This window comes from Oryctolagus cuniculus, chromosome 3 (assembly GCF_051225735.1).
Source record: "Oryctolagus cuniculus isolate XC-2025 breed Fujian yellow rabbit chromosome 3, ASM5122573v1, whole genome shotgun sequence".
Lineage (NCBI taxonomy): Eukaryota > Metazoa > Chordata > Mammalia > Lagomorpha > Leporidae > Oryctolagus > Oryctolagus cuniculus.
The window spans coordinates 6,103,542-6,126,200 of NC_142869.1; the positions used below are offsets into that span (position 1 = coordinate 6,103,542).

Consider the following 22,659-nt stretch of genomic DNA (forward strand, 5'->3'; position numbering starts at 1 on the left):
CTCCCTACGGCAAAGCTGCCTTTTTCTTTTTCCGATGCGCTTCCCTGAGACACACCTCACAAGCCACGCCATTTGCCAGTTTTGGACGCACAACTCAGCGGGGCTGGGCGTGTTCACACGGTCAGAAAGGCACGAGGCCTAGAGCAGTGATCAGCCTGCAAAGCCCACGCACAACGCGCTCAAGGCTCCCCCAGGGCACAGCTCCTGCCGGGCTTCGTCTCCACTGCAAGCAAAGCCCAGCGTTTGCTTCTCTGCTCCTCGGCCACCGAGCGCTCTCCTGGTCCCTGGTTCCCTGGGGTACTGGGCCCAAGGGGACGCCGGGCTGAGGGGCGAAGGACATGCCGGCCTCCCCAGCAGCGCTGCACCTCTCGCCCACAGCGCCCAAACCGGAGATCTTCGCGACGCACAAATGCACACATCTCAGCCCTGGATCCTAACACATTTCCCAAACATCCCTAGACCCAATCCACGCAGTCTCCAAATTACAAAGTGACCTGAAGATGTCCATCCAGTTCTGTGGTCACAAAGCCTCCTTCCCCATGTACACTGCTGGGGCCACGCCCCCACGGGCCTTCCCCTCCTCCCCGGCCGTGGCAGGGAGAGAGAGTGAGGCTCCACCACCTCGGGGGAAGGAAACCAAGGAGCACGGGGTGAGCGCCTGTGTACCACACACTTCCCTCAGCCCCGGCCTCACCGTGCCACGCCAAAGGGCCGGCTCCTGCCCGCAGCCCCCAGGACCCGCCCCCAGCCAAGAGGAGGCGGAGTCTAGCGGAGGGGTGTTCAGAAAGCCGTCTGTGTCTGCAGTGGTGTCCCACACGCAAGAAAACTCCACCGACTGCCAGCACGCCCGCCTCCGGACGGCCAGAGAAGCCGGGCACAGGAACACGCCCTCCCGGCTTCTTCCTGTAGTCCCATAAGCCCAGGACAGCTGTCTCCCTGGGGAGCAGACACCCAGGACAATCCGCCCAGGGATCCAGGATTCTGCATGACCGCTGGGGACAGGAGGCATTGTGGGAAGGCCAGAGCCCGAGCAGAGGAGAGCAAAGGCTGTGAGCGGGGAGGCATCAGCAAAGGGCCAGGCGACCCAGCAAGTATGCAGCCAGCTCCGAGCAGGAGTCGCTGGCCCTGCCCCCAACCTGGGAAGGGGACGGACACTCAAAGGACGCAGGTGGGTGCCCACACCGTGCCTGGAGAGGAGCCACGGCGGCCCTGACCTTGGCCCTCCTGCAGCAGCCCCATAGACGCAGTTCCTAAGCTCTCCCACCAGCAACGCGCCAGGAAAGGAGCAGGGGGCAGCTGTGCCTGACCCCGCCAGGCCATCCTGAAGTCTGAAGTCTCCCACGCGCCGGCTCCCCCACCACGCCCGCTCGGGTCAGCCTCATACTCACAGGTTTTCTGGCTCTGAGTTGAAGGGATCGGCATTGATTAACAGGCGACTGATGACAGAGCTCCCAGGCAAGGAACCAGACAGCCCAGCGCGAACGCCTGCAGGGGAGGGGACGGGGGAGACCCCGCTGTCAGAGCGGCACACGCAGGAGCAGCCCCTGCCTGGCACTGACGGACGTGATGATAAGCGAGTATTCCTACCCTAGCAGGTACACACACCGCCATCAGCACCCCATTACAGAGCCAGAGAGACTTCTCGGGGAATCTAAGAAGTGCCGCAAAGATGACCTCTGACCTCTCAAGGAATTAGTCAACTGAGTGGCATTGTAAGGCCACCCTTTTGTGAGCAAGAAACCTCAAGGAACACTCCAGGAGGGGAGTCCCCCCACCTGCACAGGGAACACTCCAGGGAGGGGAGTCCCCCCCAGCTACACGAGGACACTCCAGGAAGGGGAGTCCCCCCACCAGCAGAGGGAACACTCCAGGGAGGGGAGTCCCCCCACCTGCACAGGGACACTCCAGACAGCCGCACCTGCTGCAGCAGTCCCACCGGCTCCTCTGCCGCTATCCGCCCAGCCCACCCTTCGGTTCAGGAACTGCCATTTACTCCTTAACCCCAACATGAGCACCCCCTTTGCAGCAGCATCCTCCGGGTGCCCCGGGGCTTGTGTGGGGGCTGGTGGCCTTTCATAAAAAAGGGGACCCTTGCAGAGCCCCGTGAGTTTTAAAGTCCTGTCCATCTTCCCCAGGCACCTGTCAGTTCTGTGGGGGCCGCGACCGCATCTGATTCCCGCCCAGGCCAGGCCGGGGTGAGGCTGGGCGGGGCGACACTCACTCGGGTACAGGATCTTGGTGTTGAGCGCAGGCAAGCTGTCGCGGCCTCCTGTCTGGGGGGGAAGAGAGGCGGAGCTGCCCAGGGACAAAGCTCCTTTGCCCATCAGCTTCTCACACGGGGCCCTGGACACTGTGACGGCAGAGAGAAAACCTTGAAGGAGGTCTTCAGGGAAATGAACAGGAGGTCCCAGAGTGCCTTGGGCCCTGCCAAAGTGTGTGAGGGAGAGACGCCGGGGAGGGCGTGTGCCGCGTGCAAAGGGCGACACGGGCCGCACATGGCAGCCGGGGGAAGGAGCGCCGTGGACCAGGAACCCACACAAGGCCAGGGCAGCAGCTCCAGGCAGATCCTGCCCAGTGGCTGAGACAGGCTGTGGAGGCGGGGCTGGGGCCAAGTGGGGGTCGGTTCCAGGAGGGCACAAGGCCCCTCTGGGCAGCTGTGTGGGGCACAGCAAGGGAGGATTCACAGTCCCCACCTCTCAGTACCTGCAGGCCACCAAAGCCGCCTGCAAGGAGGGTGCTCCCTGCCACTCGAGATCCCGGAGAAGCTGGATGGCCCCACATGCACACGCAGGCTGCGCAGCGTGAATTCCCAGTGGACGAGCGGCCAGCCCCCTCCAGGGAAGCGCCCCGCCATTTCTCGGGGCAAGCCCGCCGTGCAAAGCCCTGGCCACAGCACGCGGGCCACAGCAGTACCTTTGCGGAAGCTCCTTCCCTTGGCGGCCCCACAGCCCTCGGCAGGGAGCGGCGGCAGGCACACCCTGTCGTCCGCCTTGGGGTCTTTCTTCTCTGACTCCGAGAGGCCCAGGTCGAAGCCCTCCTGCCCCTGGGTCTGGGCGTTCTGCTCGTCGACGGCTGTGCAGAGGGAGGAAGCGCTGAGCACAGGGCCACGGTGCACACGGGCCCCTCAGCTCACCTCCACACGCCCCTGCCCTACGTTCCCCCAGTCCCTGCACGTGGCCCAGAGAGGCGAGGCCATGAGCTCTGGCGGCAGTGAGCGCCCACCCAAGAGGGCTGAGGACATGCAAATGCACGCTGGGGGCGGGGCCCGGGGAGGTGCAGGCCGGGGTGGCGGTCCCCGCGTGTCTTGCCGCCTGGCTGGGATGCCGTCACCTTTCTCCGTGTGCTCGATGATCTGGCGAATCGCCTTCTTCAGGCTGTTGGCTCTCAGCATGAGCTGCTCCCGAGGCCGGAATATCTGCGGCCGGGCCGGGCACGTGGAGCCCACGGAGCGGCCCGGGGCAGCCCCGCAGCCGCCGCCCGCCCCGTCCCCGTCCTCAGCCTCCTCGGCGATGGTGGGGGGCGGGTTGGGCAGTGAGGACGTGGCCTGGGACTCGTCGTCCAGGGTCTTGAGGAGAGAATCCAGCTTCTCTTTCAGGACCGAGCACTGGATGAGAACAAAGCAGCATGGGGCGTGGGCTCCTCGCGGCCCGGACGGCCCTTCCACCAGGGGCCCGGGACGCACCTTCTTGGCCATGACCTCCGACTCCCCTGAGCTCTCGGTCGTCTTCTCGTAAGCCTTCCCGACCCGGGCCACGAAGTCCTTCACCGTCTCGCAGAGCACCCTGTGGGGCGACAGGAAGGTGCTCCCAGCGTCGGCGCCAGGCCTGCGCCGGGCGCCCCGCCCCAAGGCCGCCGGCACCCACTTGGCGGAAGAGATGACCACCGAGTGCTGGTCCGAGGTCAGGATCTTGGAGAGGTGCGCTGCGACCGAGTCTTCATAGAAGAGAATCTGCTGCACCTACGCCAGCAGGGGGCGCACGCTCAGCCTCCCGGACCGCAGCTCCAGAGCCCGGCCGGCGGCTCTCCTGCGCGCTCCCTGGGAGCAGAACTCCCTGCTAAGGGGCCAGGCCGGACCCAGCCAGGGCCTCGGCTCCCTGCCCATGCTGACCTGGGCTGGCCAGCGCTACACCAAAGACCCCAAAGCTTCATCATGGCGTGGATACCGGGAAAGAACCCACGGAAAGCCTCAAGCAGCCGTAGCACGCGCCCGTGCCGTCTCCTCCCCACGGCTCCACTGAAGGAGACGCCCACTGTTCGCCCACGTGTGCCCTCCGCTGTGGCACAGACCTGGCCGCCGCCATCCAAACGGCAGCTCTACGCCTGCGTGGCGAGCGCTGTCTTTCAGGCCCAGCGCAGGAGTCAGCAGACTTGACAACTGGCCAGGAGGCAAGGACTTTAGGCTCTGCCCACATGGTCTTCCTCTCAAATTAAAAAACTTAAGGCTCACTAGGCTAATCCTCCACCTAGCGGTGCCGGCACACCGGGTTCTAGTCCCGGTAGGGGCGCCGGATTCTGTCCCGGTTGCCCCTCTTCCAGGCCAGCTCTCTGCTGTGGCCCGGGAGTACAGTGGAGGATGGCCCAAGTGCTTGGGCCCTGCACCCCATGGGAGACCAGGAGAAGCACCTGGCTCCTGCCATCAGATCAGCGCGGTACGCTAGCCGCAGCACACCAGCCGCAGCGCGCCAGCCGCGGTGGCCACTGGAGGGTGAATCAACGGCAAAAGGAAGACCTTTCTCTCTCTCTCACCGTCCACTCTGCTTGTCAAAAAAAAAAAAAAAAAAAACTTAAGACACAGGCAAACCACGCCTGGTTCCAAAGGCCACGTGGGAGCTGGCCCAGGCAGAGGTGGCCTGTGGCTCTGACTACCCTTCCCCCGACAGAAAGAAGCTCCCCTCTCTACTGCCCCAAGCCCTGGAGAGCAGGGACTGCCACGGGCAGGAGCCCCTCACACCAGCACATTCAGCAGGGGCAGTGACAAGGGACCCAGAGGAGCGTGATCAAACCACAGCAGAGGCGGGGCCGCAGGCAGCAGCAGCAGCTGAGCTTGGGGGCTGCTGGGAAGGGGGCCGCAGGGTGGCCAGGGTCGGCGGCAGCAGGGCAGGGAGGAGCTGGTGCGATGCACGGGCGAGTGGGGAGCTCCCGGGGGGGGGGGGGCAGTCATCAAAAGGCCCCCAAATCCAGGCCGTCCAAGCCTCTGAGGGGGAGTGCGAACCCTGCACCTGCACGGGGCCGCGTGAGGCGAACAGCCTGGCCGCACCTCGGAATCCTCGCTGAAGTCCTCCGTGACCGTGGAGCAGGAGGCCTGCCGGGGCAGTTTGGTCTCATATGCCATGACACTCCACCTGGACACACAAGAGGTCAAGAGGTCAGCCCCAGCCAGCCCGGGACGACCTCGGACCCAGGACCCCCCACCCTGAGGGTAAACCCTGTGCCCAGCCCTTGGCTGGCCTGGGAGCTTGTGTTTACGCCCTTTGTCCTGACTCTGCATTGCAACCCACGTCTAAGTCCACAACCACTGGGCTCTGCTGAAAGGGGCCGAGCCCACCGACGCTGGCCACTCCTGAGGGAACAGTGTCCACCCGCCTACAGACAGCGCCACAGCGCTGCTTCCCTGGCATACAGAAGCCTCAGATGGGCGGCCACGGCACGCGGGTCCCGGGCAGCAGGGAGCCACTCCTCAATGCCCACGGCACAGGCTGCACTCTGCTCAGTGGGCTGCACCCCCCAGGCTCATTCAAGAAGGCCGAGGTGGCTTTCAGCACTGGAGGACAATTCCCGAGTGCTTCCTGACTGGAATACGGGAAAACAGAACTGCTCGAGTGTGTGACAGGGCCCTGGGCCGGGACAGCCAACGGTTGCAGGTCACCTTATCCTCGGGCCCTGACGGGCTTGGGGTGGGCCTCCCAAGAAGGCCTCCCACATGGCAGACTCTTAGATTGCTTCGTTTGTTGGTGCCCCTTCTAAAGTCAGATCGATAATCAAAGATGTTAGAAAAAAGGGGCTGGCACTGTGGCGTAGCAGGTGAAGCCCCCGCCTGCAGTGCCGGCATCCCATCTGGGCACTGGCTCCTGTCCTGCTGCTCCACTTCCACTCCAGCTCTCTGCTCATAGCTTGGGAAGGCAGTGGAAGATAGCCCAAGTGCTTGGGCCCCTGCACCCACATGGGAGACTCGGATGAAGCTCCTGGCTCCTGGCTTCGGCCTGGCTCAGCCCTGGCCATTGCAGCCACCTGGGGAGTGAACCAGCGGATGAAGACCTCGAACTTTCAAATAAATATCAGAGAAGAGAAGAAGAGGTGGGGGTGAGAGTCCACTGGGTCACAGCGTCACGGTCAGACAGGGGTCTACGTAAGCCTGACGTTCAGGACACCTGTCCAAGGCGGCCTTTCGCTCACAGCAGCCTCCACCCCACTCACCTGTCCAGCATCTTGGTGCTGGCCCTTTCCAGCTTCGCCAGGATCTGCGGGAGCTGCGTGTCATCGTCACAGGCCGAGCCCCAGCCAAGCACACGGGCCAAGTCATTCCCTGTCCCAAGGGGCAGCACTCCCAGCTGACACTGGCAGGAAACAGGAGGGAAGACACCATTGGAGCGCCTGGTCACCGGAGCCACCTCCCCACCACGTGCCCTCTCCGCGAGCCTTCACGATGCCACAGGCTGGGCTGCAGCGGCATGGCTGGCATGTTCTCTGGGGCGTCTTCGGAACCCAACACAACACGTGGAGCCACGGGCCCCAGCCCTGAGGCTCACCCCAGCTGTGCCACACCGCAACACCCAGAAACTCTCTCGACCGCTGCCAAAACCCGCTTGTTTCCCGTCGGCATGGCGACCACAATCCTGAAGAACCCACCTCTACCTCCCCCACCTTCTCTCGAGTCCCCACTGATGTGATCTCTCGAGTCTCACTGATGCCAACTGCACCTTCCGGAAACCACGCCATGCTTCTAGAAACGTCTTCAGTGGCTTCTAAGTTCCATCAGAGGAAGGCGCTGGGGCCACCCAGTTGGGACGCAAACACAAGCCACTTCAGGCTCAGTCTGAACCCACCTGTCTGCCCTTCCCCAAAAGCCACCCCCTCCACTTGGCATACCCACCGCAGAGCCCTGCATGCCAGGTCGGCGCCCCGAGACCTCCTGAAACACTGGCTGCCCCTGCTCTGACGATGCAGTGACCGGCAGGAGGGGAGCTCCTGCAGACTCACAGCTCCCGGGGCCAGGCCCGAGCCCTGACTCCCCATAGCCCTGCACAGCCTCTGTTCACCGACACACACGGCTGGAGCTGGGCCCCGGCCACACTGCGGCAGCGGCAAGCACCGCGGGGACACACCAGACAGAGAGCACTGCACGGAAGGGCACCCAGGGGCTGGGGCCTTGGTACAGGAAAAACGGCAGGCAGTGAGGTAAAGGGACAGGAGGCATTTCAGGCAGCAGGGGTCGCGTCTAGGCAGGGGCAGGTCAGGCCTCGGTGCGGAGGAGGGCAGTGGAAAGAGGGACCAAATCCACGGTCTGGTCACCTCTGCTAGAAGGCAAAGGTCACAGCTCCAAGTGGAGCAGGACTGCCCCCAGAGAGGCCGACCGCCTCCCTGCTCCCAGGATCCCCTCGCTTCCAAGACTGGAGGCATCCAGAACAAACATGCCACTCTGGCTCCGACCCCGGGAAAGGCGTAGCTCAGTGTGGGGCACCCACAGTGCTCGGGCTCCCCGAGCACAGAGAGGGCAGCCAGCGCCCTCTGCAGAGGAGGCTAAAGGACCAGGAGACAGCATTTAAGAGTGAGTGAGAAAGGTACCTCCTTCTTTGATGGCCCGTTCTTTCCACTGGGATCTCACTCGCAGATATCTTTCATTTAGGTCCTTTTTCTCTTTCTTTCTTTCTTTTTTTTTTTTTTTTTTTTTTTTTTTTTTTTTTTTTGCCAGAGTATCTTGGCTTTCCATGCCTAAACTACTCTCATGGGCTCTTCAGCCAGATCCAAATGCCTCAAGGGCCCATTCCGAGGCCAGAGTGCTATTTAGGACAACTGCCATTCTATGTGTCTGCTGTGTATCCTGCTTCCCATGTTGTTCTCTCTCTTTTCAATTCTATCAGTTAGTATTAGCAGACACTAGTCTTGTTTATGTGATCCCTTTGACACTTAGACCTATCATTATGATCAATTGTGACCTGAAATTGATCACTTGGACTAATGAGGTAGCATTGGTACATGCAACCTTGATGGGATTGTATTGGAATCCCCTGGCACATTTCCACTTTGACTATGGCCTTGTCGAAATAAGATCAAAGTTGGCAAGCTCAGGGGGCTTCCATGGCCTTGGCAACTCATGACTAGAGCCTGGGGAGATTGCTGACACCTTAAACAAGAGTGTCAATTTGTTAAGACAACAACAGGAGTCACTGTGCACTTACTCCCCATGTAGGATCTCTGTCCTTAATGTGTAGTTCAATGTGAATTAATGATATGACTAGTGCTCAAACAGTACTTGGCAATTTGTGTTCTGTGTGGGGGCAAACTGATGAAATCTTTACTTAATATATACTAAATTGATCTTCTGTATATAAAGATAGTTGAAAATGAATCGATGTGAATGGAATGGGAGAGGGAGCGGGAGATGGGAGGGTTGTGGGTGGGTGGGAAGTTATGGGGGGGGAGGCATTGTAATCCATAAACTGTACTCTGGAAATTTATAACTACTAAATAAAAGTTAAAAAAAAAAAAAAAAGTGAGTGAGGAGTGAGAGAGGGCCCAGAGAAGCAGGGGTGGGGGGACATGCAGAGCCCAAAAGAAATAACAGGAGATAAACACTCACTGAACTGAGTGGACAAAAATGGACCACAAAGCGTCGCTGTCTTACTAACTAGCGACAGTGAACTTGTAAACAGCTCACAAGTGAGCAGAATTTGAAGCTGGACCTGAGCCGACTACTGCAATCCGACCACCAGGTGGTGCTATTTCTCCTCCCTGGCCGGGCCGCCGCACCTGGGGACGGAGGAGCGCCTGCCTCCAGGGTTCAGTGCCAGCTCAACAGTGACAGGGGAAGCCCACCCTCCACACCACCAGCTGGGGAGCGGGGCTTGCAGGGAACTCCAAATCCCTGCAGACACGGCCACGCCTCAGAGAAGCCTGGGGTCTCTCTTCAAAAGGGACCTCGATAACTACAGCACCAGAAGGTGTGAACAGCAGCATCACGGAGGAAAACACAGAGCGGTGTGTTGCAGGCAGACGACCAACTAGGAAAAGCTGCGGTGACACACAGGCGTCAGCGCACACTCGTCCTCAGGAGGCAAAGACCTCAACGGGGGCTTCGGTCACAAGTCTGATCAACCGAGGGGACTTCAGGCTTCACAGGTAAGTAAAGAAACAAAAGTGAGCGTGTCCACTGAGTGGCGCCATGTGGACAGCACACCGGAAAGAACAGCTTTCCATGGCGTCAGCTGAGAGCGGCTGGGCACAGCAGACCCTGTTTCGTGTGGTGCTGTCCAGGGGAGGAGAGGACTGGGCCATGTATGTACTATGCTCTCACCAAGAGCTGTGTTAAAGCCACCTGTGCACCCATGGCTAAGCCAGGGCTCCCCGCTCTGGCCAGGGGACGCCAACACACAGCCCTCCAGTGACCACACACAGTGAGGTGCCTATAGCACACTGATTTCAACAACGCAGGGGCAGGGTGGGCGCCTGTGTAGTAATTAATATGCTACTTGAGGCTCCTGCCCCCACATCAGGGTCCCTGAGTTTGGGCCCCACATCGCTCCTGCCTGTGTGCGTCCTGGGAGGCAGCGTGATGGCTCAAGCACTTGGGTCTCTGTCAACCACCCTGGACACCTGGACTGAGTTCCAGGCTCCTGGTTCCGGCCTGACCTCGCCCCAGCACTCTGGGCATTTGGAGCATGAACTAGTGGGTAAAGATCTCTTTCCACTTCCTTTCAAGTAAATAAGTAAATAAATAGAAATTTTACAAAACGGTGATGGAAAAGCATGGGTACTACGAGTGCATTCAGACCAGAGGGGCGCCGTGCGTCACTGTGTCTTCTCCCAGACACGTCTGAAAGACAGTTAGGGAAATGCCAACCGCAGCTGGCGAGTCGGGGAGGGGCGGCTCAGCGGCAAACCTCAAGGAACACAGCAAGCACCTGAGCAGTATGCAGCCGGGTCCAATAAACCACTCCTCTCACCTGGGCAGCTCACCTGCGCGTCTGTCCCTCCTCACAAGCAAGAGGCATCAAGCAGGAAATCTCGCCTCCACCCACTGGAGATTCGGTGGGGGTCACGGGGGTCACGGGGGTCACAGGAGCATGAAGGCCCCACCCCAACCTGCTCCTCAGCGTGGACTCCCACTCATATCTCACAGCCAGATCCTGGGCCTTCCTGGCGCCGCCAGGCTGCCCTCCTTGCACCACCTCCAGAGACCAGGTGCCCTGGGCTGAGGGCGAGCGCGCAGCCTCGCTGACCGCGCACGCCTCTCCCCTGCGGCGGGATCCCTCACAGCCACGTACCTGTTTGTGAAGGTTGAGGCTGTCGATTTCAGAGAGCACCCAGCCTACACTGCCATCCCCGCCACAAACCAGAATCCGGAATGTGTCAAACTTCTGGAATAACCGTAAGCTGTGGAGAAAAAGAAAGAGTCAGTGACAGAACGTGCGTCCTACAGGACAGTCAGTGGCTGGTCACTCCCGGGCCGCGGGGGCTGACCCTGAGCCCAAGGCCAAGCTCAGGTGAGCACAGGTCTGTTGGGTGACATTGGCTGTCTGCACAGCCCCCTACTCAGGGCCAGCTTTTGTCAAGGTTGTCAAAGCAGTACTTGGGCCCAGCCAGCCAGGGCTAGGGTCTGCCCAGGCAGAAGATGCGGCCCTGCTGGCCGCTGGGTACTGGAGACTTCATGACGCACTGGCAACCCTCCATCTCCCTAGACGCCAGCTCCTGCCCGGGTCCGCGGGCCTCGGCCAAAGGCTGCTGATGTGTCCACGCTTCGCTTAGTCCCTCAGGAGACGAAACCCATGTAGCCTGGCCCAGCTCCTTCCCCTCGCTGGGCTCATCTCAATCTCAATCGCCTTGGCCCTCCTACACAGGGTCCCCACTCGCGACACCACAGCCACCCTCTGAGCACCTCACCCTCTTCTTGTGTGACCTCCACAGGGGCCCACTCGTGACACCACAGCCACCCTCTGAGCACCTCAGCCTCTTCTGGTGTGACCTCCACGGTGTGACCTCATGGACCACACAGGTGCGTAGCCCCCAAGCAACACCTCAGGCCACTCCTGAAGCCTGCCACTGCACCTGCCCACTAGGAGGCACCACCCTGGTGTCCTACAATGCCTCCACCAGGATGTGCCTGTCCTCAGCTAACAGCAGCAGCACCACGGCCAGGCCAGCCGGCCCCTCCTGGCCCTTGTCCCAGAGCCGCCCATTTGCGTTTCCAGGGAGCCTTCTAAAACACACGCCCCAGCAGGAGTCTCCCTGAAGAAGCTGCCCCCAGACTACAGGAGATCAAACCTTTCCGCCAGCACCCATGGCCCTCCCGCACCAAAAGCTGCCCACACCTCTGCCCTGGCACCGGCCATGCCCCAGCCTGGCCCAACGCCTGGCTGTGCTCTCCCTGGCCTTGGTCGCTGAATGCGGGGTGCCTGCTGCCCACAGGCTCCCACCATCCCCTCAGCCAGCAGAACACTGCTCTCTCCAAACGTTCACACAGGAGACCCCACACAGACCCTGGCCTAATTCACAGGGCCTGTCTCTGGATACCAAAGAATCTGCAAAACACCCACTGGCGGCTCAGACGGTCCGCTGCGCAGCCCCGTCTGCAGGTGTGCCACAGTCCCCAGCAGGCGGCTTGAGCCACAAGTGCTTAGAAAGCAAGCCGGGACAGAGCCAAGGCACTAAAATCAGGGTCTGGACAGGGCTCCCATTCTGTGTGGTGGCTTCCTTTTCGCTGAGAAAGGCCCACACGGGTGCCTTTGGGAACATGGGCCCAGGCCAACAGAAGACGTGATGGGTCAAGGCCAGAAGAGGGAAGAGGAAGATGAGCAGCAGCTCCGAGTCCTGTTGCAAACCGGGTGAGGTCAGGTGCATCGCGGAAACAGGAAGTGACTGAATCAACTCCAGGGAGGCCTCCGCGGGGGCTTCCTAAGGCGTCTCAACTCATACTGAACTCCAGCTACCAAGTGCGGTTTCTGCGAGAACCATCGGTAACAGCTGGCCATAGCCAAGTGCTTGTCCAGCATCCCTGAGCTGCTCCCAGACTGTGAGACGGGTGCACGATGCCTTCACTTCCCCACATTTTAACTGAAACAGTTCCTTGTCAGCCTGGTGGTGCAGGTGCTCCCGCGTCACTCAGGGGACAAGGCTATGGCAGACATTCCGCCAGGGCCGCCTTCGAGCAGACCGCCATCAGTGCTGCTGCGTGTGCCTTTCTCCAGCGCCGCCTCTGCAAGCGGGGACGATTGCGAAGAAAGACAGCCAAAGACGCGAGTTCACAGACAGACAGGCAGTGTGCCCCCAGCCCAGCCCAGCCCAGCGTGTCAGTGAGGACACAGCGAATCGGCCCAGGTTCACGCTGTACCACCTGCTCCAAGCACACCACCCTCCTCAGTTCCACCCAGGGACACATTCCAGCCTGCAGGTGCTGCAAGCACCGCCCTACACATTTCCGGGAGGGCGTCAGCACCTATCTTCCATTGCTGGATCCAAATGGCAAGACTGACAGGAGCAAATGTTTTCCCCAACCCTACAAAAAGACAGGACTAAAAAGAACACGCCAGCCAGCAGATGAAAAGTGCAATCGCTCTCTACACACTGGGCCCTGGGTAACCATGCCTCGCTGCACCTGCACGGGATGCCCTCCTGCCCCTCCCAGGATGGAAAAGCCCCCCGGCCCCACTGAACAGCTTGTTCTCAGTACCACGAAGCTGTTAAAGAGAACGAAGCCAATTCGCAGATTGGTGTGAAAACACACACCCAATATGGTGTGCCCAGGCACGTGGACAGCAGGCTGGGACAGTGGGTAACACAGGTCCCGCTTGGTTTTCAAGATGTGTGTGTGCGTGTATGTGTTTGCGTGGGAAGCGCGTGTACGTGTGCATGTGCACGCGCGTGTGTGTGTGTGCAGGAAGCTGGGACCGTAGCGTGCTGCTTGGTTTCCAAGATGTGTATGTGTGTGCGCGGGAAGCTGGGACTGTGGGTAACGCAGGGTCCTGCTTGGTTTCCAAGATTGTGTGTGTGTGTGCAGGAAGCCAGAAGGACACACATTACCAACTATTAATGGTGAGCACCTCTGCATGTGGAATTTGGGGAGGGAGGGCGTTCCAGAAAAAACTTTTCTTTCCTATTTAAAATCTTCCGCATCTTTCCTATTTTCTAAGTAAGTATACCTTATCCACAAGTTGTTAAAGTGCCAGGAAACATTTTATGGCTTCCTACCCGAGGTGTGGCCCTCCATTCATGAGGTCAAAGACCTGGGCAGGGTTCAGCAACTGCTTGAATCTTCGGAGGAACTTCACGCCCTGGTTGTCCCCACTCTTGGAATTGACAAAGACCAACAGGGGGCTGGTACACGACGGTGGGCACGTGGCCTTCCAGAACCCTGCAGGTGAGAACGGACAGAACACTCACGAGCTGCCAACGGAGTGAGCAGCAGGTCTCGCGGGGGCCAGGCAGCTTACACAGACACACTGAGCTGCAAGGGAGGAGAGCACGCTCACTTCCGTGTGAGGAAGTGAGCCCCATCCAGCCGGGACTGGTGACAAGAATTAGAAATTTCCCCTCGGGCCGGCGCCGTGGCTCAATAGGCTAATCCTCCACCTTGCGGCGCCGGCACACCGGGTTCTAGTCCCGGTCGGGGCGCCGGATTCTGTCCCGGTTGCCCCTCTTCCAGGCCAGCTCTCTGCTATGGCCAGGGAGTGCAGTGGAGGATGGCCCAGGTGCTTGGGCCCTGCACCCCATGGGAGACCAGGAAAAAGCACCTGGATCCTGGCTCCTGCCATCGGATCAGCACGGTGCGCCGGCTGCAGCGGCGGCCATTGGAGGGTGAACCAACGGCAAGGGAAGACCTTTCTCTCTCTGTCTCTCTCTCTCTCACTGTCCACTCTGCCTGTCAAAAATTAAAAAAAAAAAAAAAAAGAAAAGAAAAGAAATTTCCCCTCGCTGCTGCCTGCCACTCTTGTCCCCACCTTGGGCGAGCTGATTCCTCTAGACTTGCACCCCAGGACCCCCTCCCACCATCCTCATCAGCACGCATCACCGTGTGCCAGCCGGATGCAACAGCAGCTGTGGGCTACCTGAGGGCACCTGCCAGAGACAGAGATGGGCCTGACCTACAGATCCTGGCTCCATGCAAGCCAGGGGCAGCCTCAAGTCCTAAGCAGTCTAACTACCAGGACGCCATTCACAGCATCCATGCCCACCGCCGCCACCTCCGCCACGGCTGTGCTCTTGCTGAGCGGAAGGAAGCGGGTACAGACGTGAGAAGGACGAACGAGCAAGCGAGCGAGCGGTGCCCGGCACCCACCGTCAGAGTCGATGCTGTTGAGTGCCGTGGGAGGGATGACAGACACTTTACACAGGCCCAGCGGGCACTTGGTCAGCAGGGAGTCCTTACACGCTGTGTGTACCTGGAACAAGAACCCACGCGTCACATGTGCTGGCGTGTGCCCCTGGCCCGCAGCAGACGTGCAGCCAACCCACTTCCACCTGAGATGAACAGCACAGAAACACAGGCAGGCGCCAGTCATGCTCACACTACGTGGCTTAAAGCACAGAGCGCGGAGGCACAGGTCACATGGGTGCCGTGGGAAGCAGGCCCCAGGCTGAGATCCACGAGCCACGTGAGCAGAACCGGCGTCTCCCAAGGCAGTGCTGGCCCCACTCACCATAGCTTTGCACCAGAGGCAGCGCCAGTCCTGCAGGCGCAGCACGCTGCCGCAGGTCTTGTCGCACACGGTGCACTTGGCGCTCACCGGCAGGTTTCCCTCCAGCCACTGGTGGGGCATAGCAATCTGCGGGCCAGGGAGAGACGTGTGCTGGGGACACTCCGAGCACCAACCCAAGGCTGGGGGAGCCTCTGGCAGAAATGCGCTGGGCGCTCTCTGCCAAGGCAGTCCTCCCTACTCAAGCCCTTCCCCGATGCATGCAGGGATGTCATTCATAAGAGTAATTCATATCACAGTGCCAGCTGGGCCACAGGACAGAGTCTCCGAATCCTCCCTATGGCAGGACCACCTCAAACAAGATGGCAGGGCTGGGGCAGGGAGGAGAGGGTGTGCAGGCCCAGCCCTGGCTCAGGGCACTGCAAGTGGGGTACCCTTGCACGTACCCCATCCTCATCCTCGATGATGTCCTTCCCGATGGAGGCCAGCGTGGTCCACTTGCAGTTGTTGGTTGCACGCACAGCACACCGCTTGTGGGCCTTGAATTTGCACACTGTGAGAGAAGGGACACCTGAAACCACCAGCTTGGTCCATCACAGCGTGCTGTGAACTGGCCTGGGGCTGGAGGGCACCAGGGGCACCTGTGCTGGAACCACACCACTGTGAAACTACAGAGCCGACGGCAGTGGGCGGAGGAGCGGGACCTGCAGCAGGGACAGCTGGGAGTCGGTGAACCTTCGAGGTGCAAGTCCTGGGCTTGCAGGCCACGTATGACCGTGGCCCAACTACCCACTGTGGCGCCACAGCACAAGGCCCACAGGAACTACGTCCATGTGGACACTGAAGCTTCAACTTGCTGTCATTTTCATGTGCCACAAAATATCATTCTTCTTTGGAATTTTTCAACAATTTAAAACCGTAAGAACCATTTTTAAGTTCTTAAGCTGTACAAAAGCAGGCGCTGGCAGGATCTGGCCACAGGCAGGAGCCTGGAGTCCCTGCTGTCAGCAGACTGAACTTCCTCGCCCAGCCCCAGTCCTGACCTTGGGTCTGTGCCCCGTCTCCAGCCCGGCAGGGAGGACAACTACAGTGGGGCCAACAGGTCTTTCAAAAACATTTTCTCCCTGTGAGCCAAGGCCTCTGGTTTGTCTCTCCTTCCCACCACATCCCTGCTTGCCATTTTCTCAAGCTCTGTTTAAAAAATGGTCTACCAAGGACTTGTCTGCAGGTAAAAATCAACAAGAATGGAGTCACAGACACCCTATCACCCGGCCGACCACCCGGTCACGAAGGCTCACTACGGTGACCGCGTTTGGATCTCCGAGGCTTCATCAAGCAAAACATGGGGCCACCTTTCCCAAGAGAGTGACAGATGCAGGCCACTCATACCTTCACAAGACAGCCCGTGGGACGTGACCCCCGAGAGCGCCTCACGACACACGTTGCAGTAGGTGGGCCTCGCGTGGGAACAGGCGTACCAGTTGTGCATCCCTGAGAAGTGGTCCATGCTGTACTGGGTAGGCTGCGAGAATGAAATACAGATGGCACACATGAGACGTCCCCTTGAAATCCGTCAACGCAATAACCTGAACAGGATTAAAGAAAGTATCCAAGGAAGGAGAAGAGAGGTTTCTGAAGGACGGGGTCATGGTCTGACAGGTCTGCAGACCGGCCGGGCACGAGCCTGAATTTGACAAGGAACCGGCTGAGATCTCCGTCCAGAACTGTAGGGCCACGCGGGGTGGGGACGCTGGACGGCAGGGTGTGAAGTGAGGACTACCGAGGGGCCGAAACCGGGCATCGAAACCTCAAAATTTAACAAGGAACAGGCTGAGATCTCAGTCCAGAACTGTCGGGCCATGCGGGGGGGGGGGACGCTGGACGGCAGGGTGTGAGGTGAGGGCCACAGAGGTGACAGCGGGCATGGTAACCTCAAAATGCTCCCTGTTCTGGACAGTCTTCAGGGCTGCGATCCAATCTTCCATCTCTTTCCGGTTATCAGCGCACAAGATGAGCTTCCTACACGGCGTGATGACCTGCAGAGACGCATGCGGCACGTCCGTGAGCGAAGGGCACGTGCCACAGCTAGCGAGACTCTAAACCTGCCCGTCCTCCCCTGCGCACGCATAGAGTGAAGAGTGACTGTTTTGTTCAGGTATCCACATTACACAGAACGTAAAAATAGTTACCATGGGTCACCAAAACATCAAGAACCTCAAGCTAAAAGGTGATTTAATTCGGTTTACGTGTGCATCGGCGATCTACGTCAGCGGACAGCCCTAAGTCCTCGCTGCTCAGACACGGTACCAGGCCTCGGGAAGTGGAAGAGCCTGCTCCGGGACGGCGCGGCTGCAGCGCCAGACCTGCGCAGCTCAGGGCGTCTGGGCCAGAGCACGCATGTGTACCACACAGAAACGTGCTTACAGAACACCTCCCACACCCGGGGCAGAACCACCACAGTCAGGCCCCGAACCGCTCATCCGGCACAGAGCTCATGAACCTAGATGATCAACAAAGGAAAACGGGTTCTACAACAGTCTCCAGAAATCAACAGAAAAACCCCTGCTGATGAAAAAGGGCCATCCACACAGCTCATCAGCAACAGCCCTCACCCAGCCGGCCGGCGAGGGTGGAGAGGTCGCCTCCAGTGCGGCGAAGACGTGAGGAACGAGTTCTCCTCGGCGACTGAGCGGAGGGAAACAGGGCGCAAGCATTCTCCAGAAAATCTGACAATATTTATCAAAAGTCTAGTTCTTATGTCTCTCTATCCTAGCTCCCATAGGAAGCTCAAAATAACCAGTATGGTTTCTCCCTGCACGTGTGAGAGCCGTGCATCCGCAGACTCCCCTGTCTAAGCAGCAGCACGCCACAGACACGTCGCCCCACCTGACTACAACCCTGGCCCCCACGCCCAGCAACACACGAGCTCCGCTACTCCTCCGGCAGCACAGGACACGGACTCCACTGGAGGTCCCAGAGCCTGCCCAGCCAGGCCCTGCTCATGGGAATTCTTCCTGCTGCCACAGCGAACAGCCTGCACACGCATCTTTTCCTATTTTTACCGTGCATCTTTGGGATGTATTCCTAGAAATAGAACTGCCTGACCGTGAGTAAATTCATATGCAATTTTGCTAGCTGTTGCCAGACTCCTCTCTACAGGGATATGTTGTATCACTGTTCATTCCCCTCAAGTGTTAGGAAAATACCTACTCCCCCATGGATTCACCACTACAATGTTATTTAACTTCCGGATTTCTGTCCATCTTATAGCTTTAATTTACATTAAGACCCAACTTAGGAACACCCAATTTACATCTTCAGATGATCACATTTCTGGCTCAGAAAACACAGAACTGTTCTATGGCTGGATTCTCTCCCTGGCGATGGAGTTTCATCACATAGAGGGAGGAACAGAACTGAGTCACCGGTGCACGGTTCACTCACTCTTCATGTATCAGGGTACCTGGGACAAGCAAACGTAAGGCCAGGCTGGGCGTAGGAAGTGGCAGGGCCAGGAGACGTGAGAAAAGGGAAGACAGAGAAAACGGGCTGGGGACAGATGAACGGGGTCACCACGCTGAGCGTCTCTTCTAGACCTAGGACACAAAGAACAGGGCAAAGCGCCAGTCCCACGGACTCACCCCGCATAGACAGGCGGACGACCTTCTCGGACGCTGGCCTGGCCAGGAGGGCAGGAAAGCAGGGGGCAGGAGTAATGCGAGGCTGGGGGCCGGGGAGGCCGGGGGGGCCTGGGCCACCGTCCGCATCCCTGCCTCTCCGCGCAGATCCTTCCGTAATTACTCATCTGGGTGAGCACAGTGCCGGCTTTTCAGCAGCATAAGCACCACAAGAGGAAGAGAATCCGCTCGGCTGTGCTAAACGCAGGGTCACATTAGGAGCCAGGCAACAGGATACTTACAGAAGAGAACAATGCAATGTTTTATGTTTCCTGCTATTTTCAGTCCTGTGTCTGCCACTCCCAGGCCAGCCTTCAGGACGGAGTGCCCACACCAGCCCAGCACCCAGCCACATCGCACGAGAACAGGACTTGGGGCCCACCACCGCCACCCACTGCAGGAGGGCTCACCAGAGTGGCTTCTGGGCCAGGCAGCCACAGAGCTGACTCAAACCGCTCTGCTTAAGGCAGCGCGTGCAGGAAGCGCACGACAAGAGGCCATCACTTCCTTAGCCTGTGCGACTGTTCCTGGGTAGTCAACACGTAACCACTGAACACGTCCGGGGACGCGAGTTTTGAGCTGCAGCTTCTCAAACATTTTCTTTAACTGAGTTACAGCCTGGGGATGAGGCGACGTGAATCCCAGCCGGCCATGACTGAGGGACACAAGCCGCCTGGTGGGGTCAGATGTGCACAGACAGGAACAGCATTTAGGCCGCAGGTCCGAACCGACAGCAGCTGCCTTGCTTGCTGGCACACTGTTCCCCATCTGAGAACCCTGGGGCTATTTACAGCACCATCCCGCCCTAGCTCAGGGAGACCACACAGCCTCCCGTGACAAGAGTGTCAGCACTGCCCGGGGCGCACAGTCCTCCACCTTCAGGCATTATCTACGGGAAATAACCAAGGCACCACATTCCGCCTTGAGATGCCTCTAGGGTGTCAACATCCCACCCCTCAGATCATCACGAAATCTCACCAATCTGGCATTGACACTTTGAGATAAAATTTGTCCTTTTTTTTTTAAAAGATTTATTTATTTATTTGAAAGTTAGAGTTAACAGAGAAAAAGAGAGAAATCTTACATCCCCGCTAGTTCACTACCAAAATGGTCACAACGGCCAGGGCTGGGCCAAGCGGAAGCCAGGAGCCAGGAGCTTCCTCCCGGTCTCCCACATGGGTGCAGGGGCCCAAGGACTTGGGCCATCTTCTACTGCTTTCCCAGGTACATCAGCAGGGAACTGGATTAGAAGCAAAGCAGCCAGGACTTGAACCGGTGCCCATATGTGATGCCGGCACTGCAGACAGCAGCTTAACCTATTGTACCACAGTACCAGCTGCAAAATTCATACTAGCTGCCCACAGAAGGTCATGGCTATCTGACGGTACGTGCTGTTACTGACGTGCACACTTGTGACCTGTGTCTCCCACATGTCGTGCCTGGGCCCTACCCTGCGTCTCCATCTCCCTGGACGCAGCAGCCGCAGGCAGGAGCCCTACCTTCCCCACCCTTTCCCTCCCTGCTTGGCCCAGCCCCAGCAGGCAGCTGGAGGGGAGACAGCGGGTCTCCTCGGGGGCTGCTCTGACTGAGGCACCGGGCAGCTTCCTCCTGGACGCCCTGGCTTAGGAGTGGTGCAGGCAGAGGACCCAGGCAGCCACTCTAAGGAATACTAAGAGACCCGGCGTTTGACGAGCAGCCAGCACTGAAAGTCCTGACAACCAAGGAATGGCAGAAAAAAGTCAGAACTGTTTCAAAATCCCAGCCTTTACACACACAAGACTTTGAAGGCCAAAGGGTGCTCCTGTTTTTCAGCAAATGTCTAAGGTAAAAACACAGCTCACCCAAGCAAGTCAACCTAGAAGATAAATGCTAACGACAGCAGGGCAGTGGAGTGGACTCAACGGGACCATCACAGCATCAGAGGGCAGAGACCAGCATCTGCTGGACACGCAGGCTTGGCGCTGGGAGCGTGGGCAGAGTCACACAGCTGAGCACGCGTCAGCAGCACAGAGACCACACTGTGGGGACGGGACACCCACACCTCACTGTCGACAGACGCAGTGACACACAGAAAGGGCCGTGAAACGGAGGGTGTGCCCCTTTGAGCCTTGACCACAAAGAGATCTACGTGAAAGAGTGAGACAGAGACAGGCAGACAGATCTACCCACTGGTTCACTCCCCAAACGCCCACACCAACCAGGGCTGAGCCAAGCTGACGCCAGGAACCAGACTTCAAGCACCTGAGCCATCACCCACTGCCTCCCAAGTGTATTAGCAAGAAGCTGGATCAGAAGCGGAACAGCCTGGACTTGAACCAGCACTCCAATATGAGATGCGGCTTACCCCGCTCTGCCACCGTGATTCTCAGACACTTACTGTCATTCTCCCAAAGGTAGAAGAACCTCAAAATTCAGTAAGGAAAAAAGACTAGCTAAAAGAAAAATGGACAGAAGACTTAAATACAGCCAATAAAGTTTGTAACAGGGGCTCAGCTTCATAAGTCACCAAGAAGTGGAAATTAAAACCTCAGCATGACACAGCTTTCCGGACAGCAGGATGGAAAGACGAGTATTGGTGAGTGTGCATTCTGGTGCGACTACTTCAGAAAACAGCTGAACTAGCGTCTGCCTTGTGACTCAGCAATTCTACCCCCGAACCCAGCATGAACCCAAATATGTACCTTCCTCATCAAGACACACACGGAAGTGCACCCTGTCACTGCTCTAAATAAGCAACACAGACACAACCCAAATGCCCAGTGTGGGGAAAGCGGATCTGCAAACTAGTGTGTTAGTATCCTGGAGGCCACACAGCTACTCGCATTAACGGGATGACTCCTCCAGCCCCGAAGGAAAGAAGCCAGACACAACAGAACGGATACTGCGGGCTGAGCTGCCACTGTGACGTCAGCATCCCCTATCAGAGGTCTACTTCAAGCCCCAGCTGCTCCATCCACGTCCTGCTAACGCACCTGGGAAAGTAGCGGAGGAAGACCCACGTGCTTAAGCCCTGCCACCATTTAGGAGACCATGATGGAGCGCCCGGCTCTGGCCTGGCCCTGACCTGGCAGCTGTGGACATTTGGGGAGTCAACCAGTAGATGGAGAAGCATTCTCCCTGTCTCTCCCGCTCTGTTGCTCTGCCTTTCAAATAAAAAATAAACAAATGCTAACACTGCATCATCTCTTCATGTATCACAGGAAGTTAACTTTTTAAATCGATCCATATTATGAGAATCTGGCAGTTGCTTTTGTGTGCTTTTGCAGCAAACAGGAGAGCTACTGGGGGCCACTCGTGTTGTTATTTAATCCAGTCATGCCTGTAAGAAGTACACTTCTCATGGCCGGCGCCGCAGCTCACTAGGCTAATCCTCTGCCTGCGGTGCCGGCACCCCGGGTTCTAGCCCTGGTCGGGGCACCGGTTCTGTCCCGGTTGCTCCTCTTCCAGGCCAGCTCTCTGCTGTGGCCCAGGAAGGCAGTGGAGGATGGCCCAAGTGCTTGGGCCCTGCACCCGCATGGGAGACCAGGAGGAAGCACCTGGCTCCTAGCGCACCGGCCGCAGCATGCCGGACGTAGTGGCCATTTGGGGGGGGGGGGGGCGGTAAACCAACGGAAAAGGAAGACCTTTCTCTCTGTCTCTGTCTCTCTCTAACTCTGCCTGTAAAAAAAAAAAAAAAAAAAAAAAAGAAGCAGCAGCAGCAGTACACTTCTCTGTACTGGTGTGAAAAGGAACTCCTCAAAGACAAAGCAGCATGTCACTCAAAAGAAAACTGTAGGTGGCTGCCCAGAACTCCTGGACACCGTCTGATCAGAAAACTAAATGTATAAGACCTGCAGGTGAAGAAGGCGTGAGTGAATGTGAGAGATGGCAGAGCTGTACAGTATTAAAACTGTATTAGACGGGAGGGCACCGTGATACAGCAGGAAAAGCCACCACTTGGGATACCCCCATCCCACATCAAAATGACAGTCCGAGTCCTGGTTACTCCACTTCCAATCCAGCTTCCTGCCAATGCACTTGGGAAGCAGCAGAGGATGGTCCAAGAACTCGGGTTTTTGCTGTCCACATAGAAACCTGGATGGAGTTTCTGGCTCCTAGTTTCTACCTGTCCAGCCTCAGCCATTATGGGCATCAGG

General features: G+C 58.4%; 1 protein-coding gene across 8 annotated transcripts in view; it reads right to left on the minus strand.

The window, feature by feature from the left end:
- The window catches only part of DGKD (diacylglycerol kinase delta), a 114,886-nt gene that overhangs the window by 11,161 nt on the left and 81,066 nt on the right, over positions 1–22,659 (minus strand). For 7 of the 8 annotated variants that reach the window (XR_016231367.1, XM_089328896.1, XM_051834165.3 and 4 more), the window contains 15 exons: positions 16,778–16,882; positions 16,236–16,368; positions 15,293–15,399; positions 14,850–14,975; positions 14,489–14,591; positions 13,402–13,564; positions 10,482–10,590; positions 6,415–6,554; positions 5,258–5,342; positions 3,864–3,958; positions 3,683–3,782; positions 3,331–3,604; positions 2,914–3,072; positions 2,222–2,350; positions 1,389–1,485 (listed from right to left, as the gene is read on the minus strand). Coding sequence is in view for 7 of the 8 variants with exons in the window: in XM_089328896.1 (XP_089185022.1) it covers positions 1,389–1,485; positions 2,222–2,350; positions 2,914–3,072; positions 3,331–3,604; positions 3,683–3,782; positions 3,864–3,958; positions 5,258–5,342; positions 6,415–6,554; positions 10,482–10,590; positions 13,402–13,564; positions 14,489–14,591; positions 14,850–14,975; positions 15,293–15,399; positions 16,236–16,368; positions 16,778–16,882 (1,925 nt within the window). In the remaining variant the exon portion in view is untranslated. The remainder of the gene's footprint in view (positions 1–1,388; positions 1,486–2,221; positions 2,351–2,913; positions 3,073–3,330; positions 3,605–3,682; positions 3,783–3,863; positions 3,959–5,257; positions 5,343–6,414; positions 6,555–10,481; positions 10,591–13,401; positions 13,565–14,488; positions 14,592–14,849; positions 14,976–15,292; positions 15,400–16,235; positions 16,369–16,777; positions 16,883–22,659) is intronic. The other variant, XM_089328899.1, reaches the window with a different exon arrangement.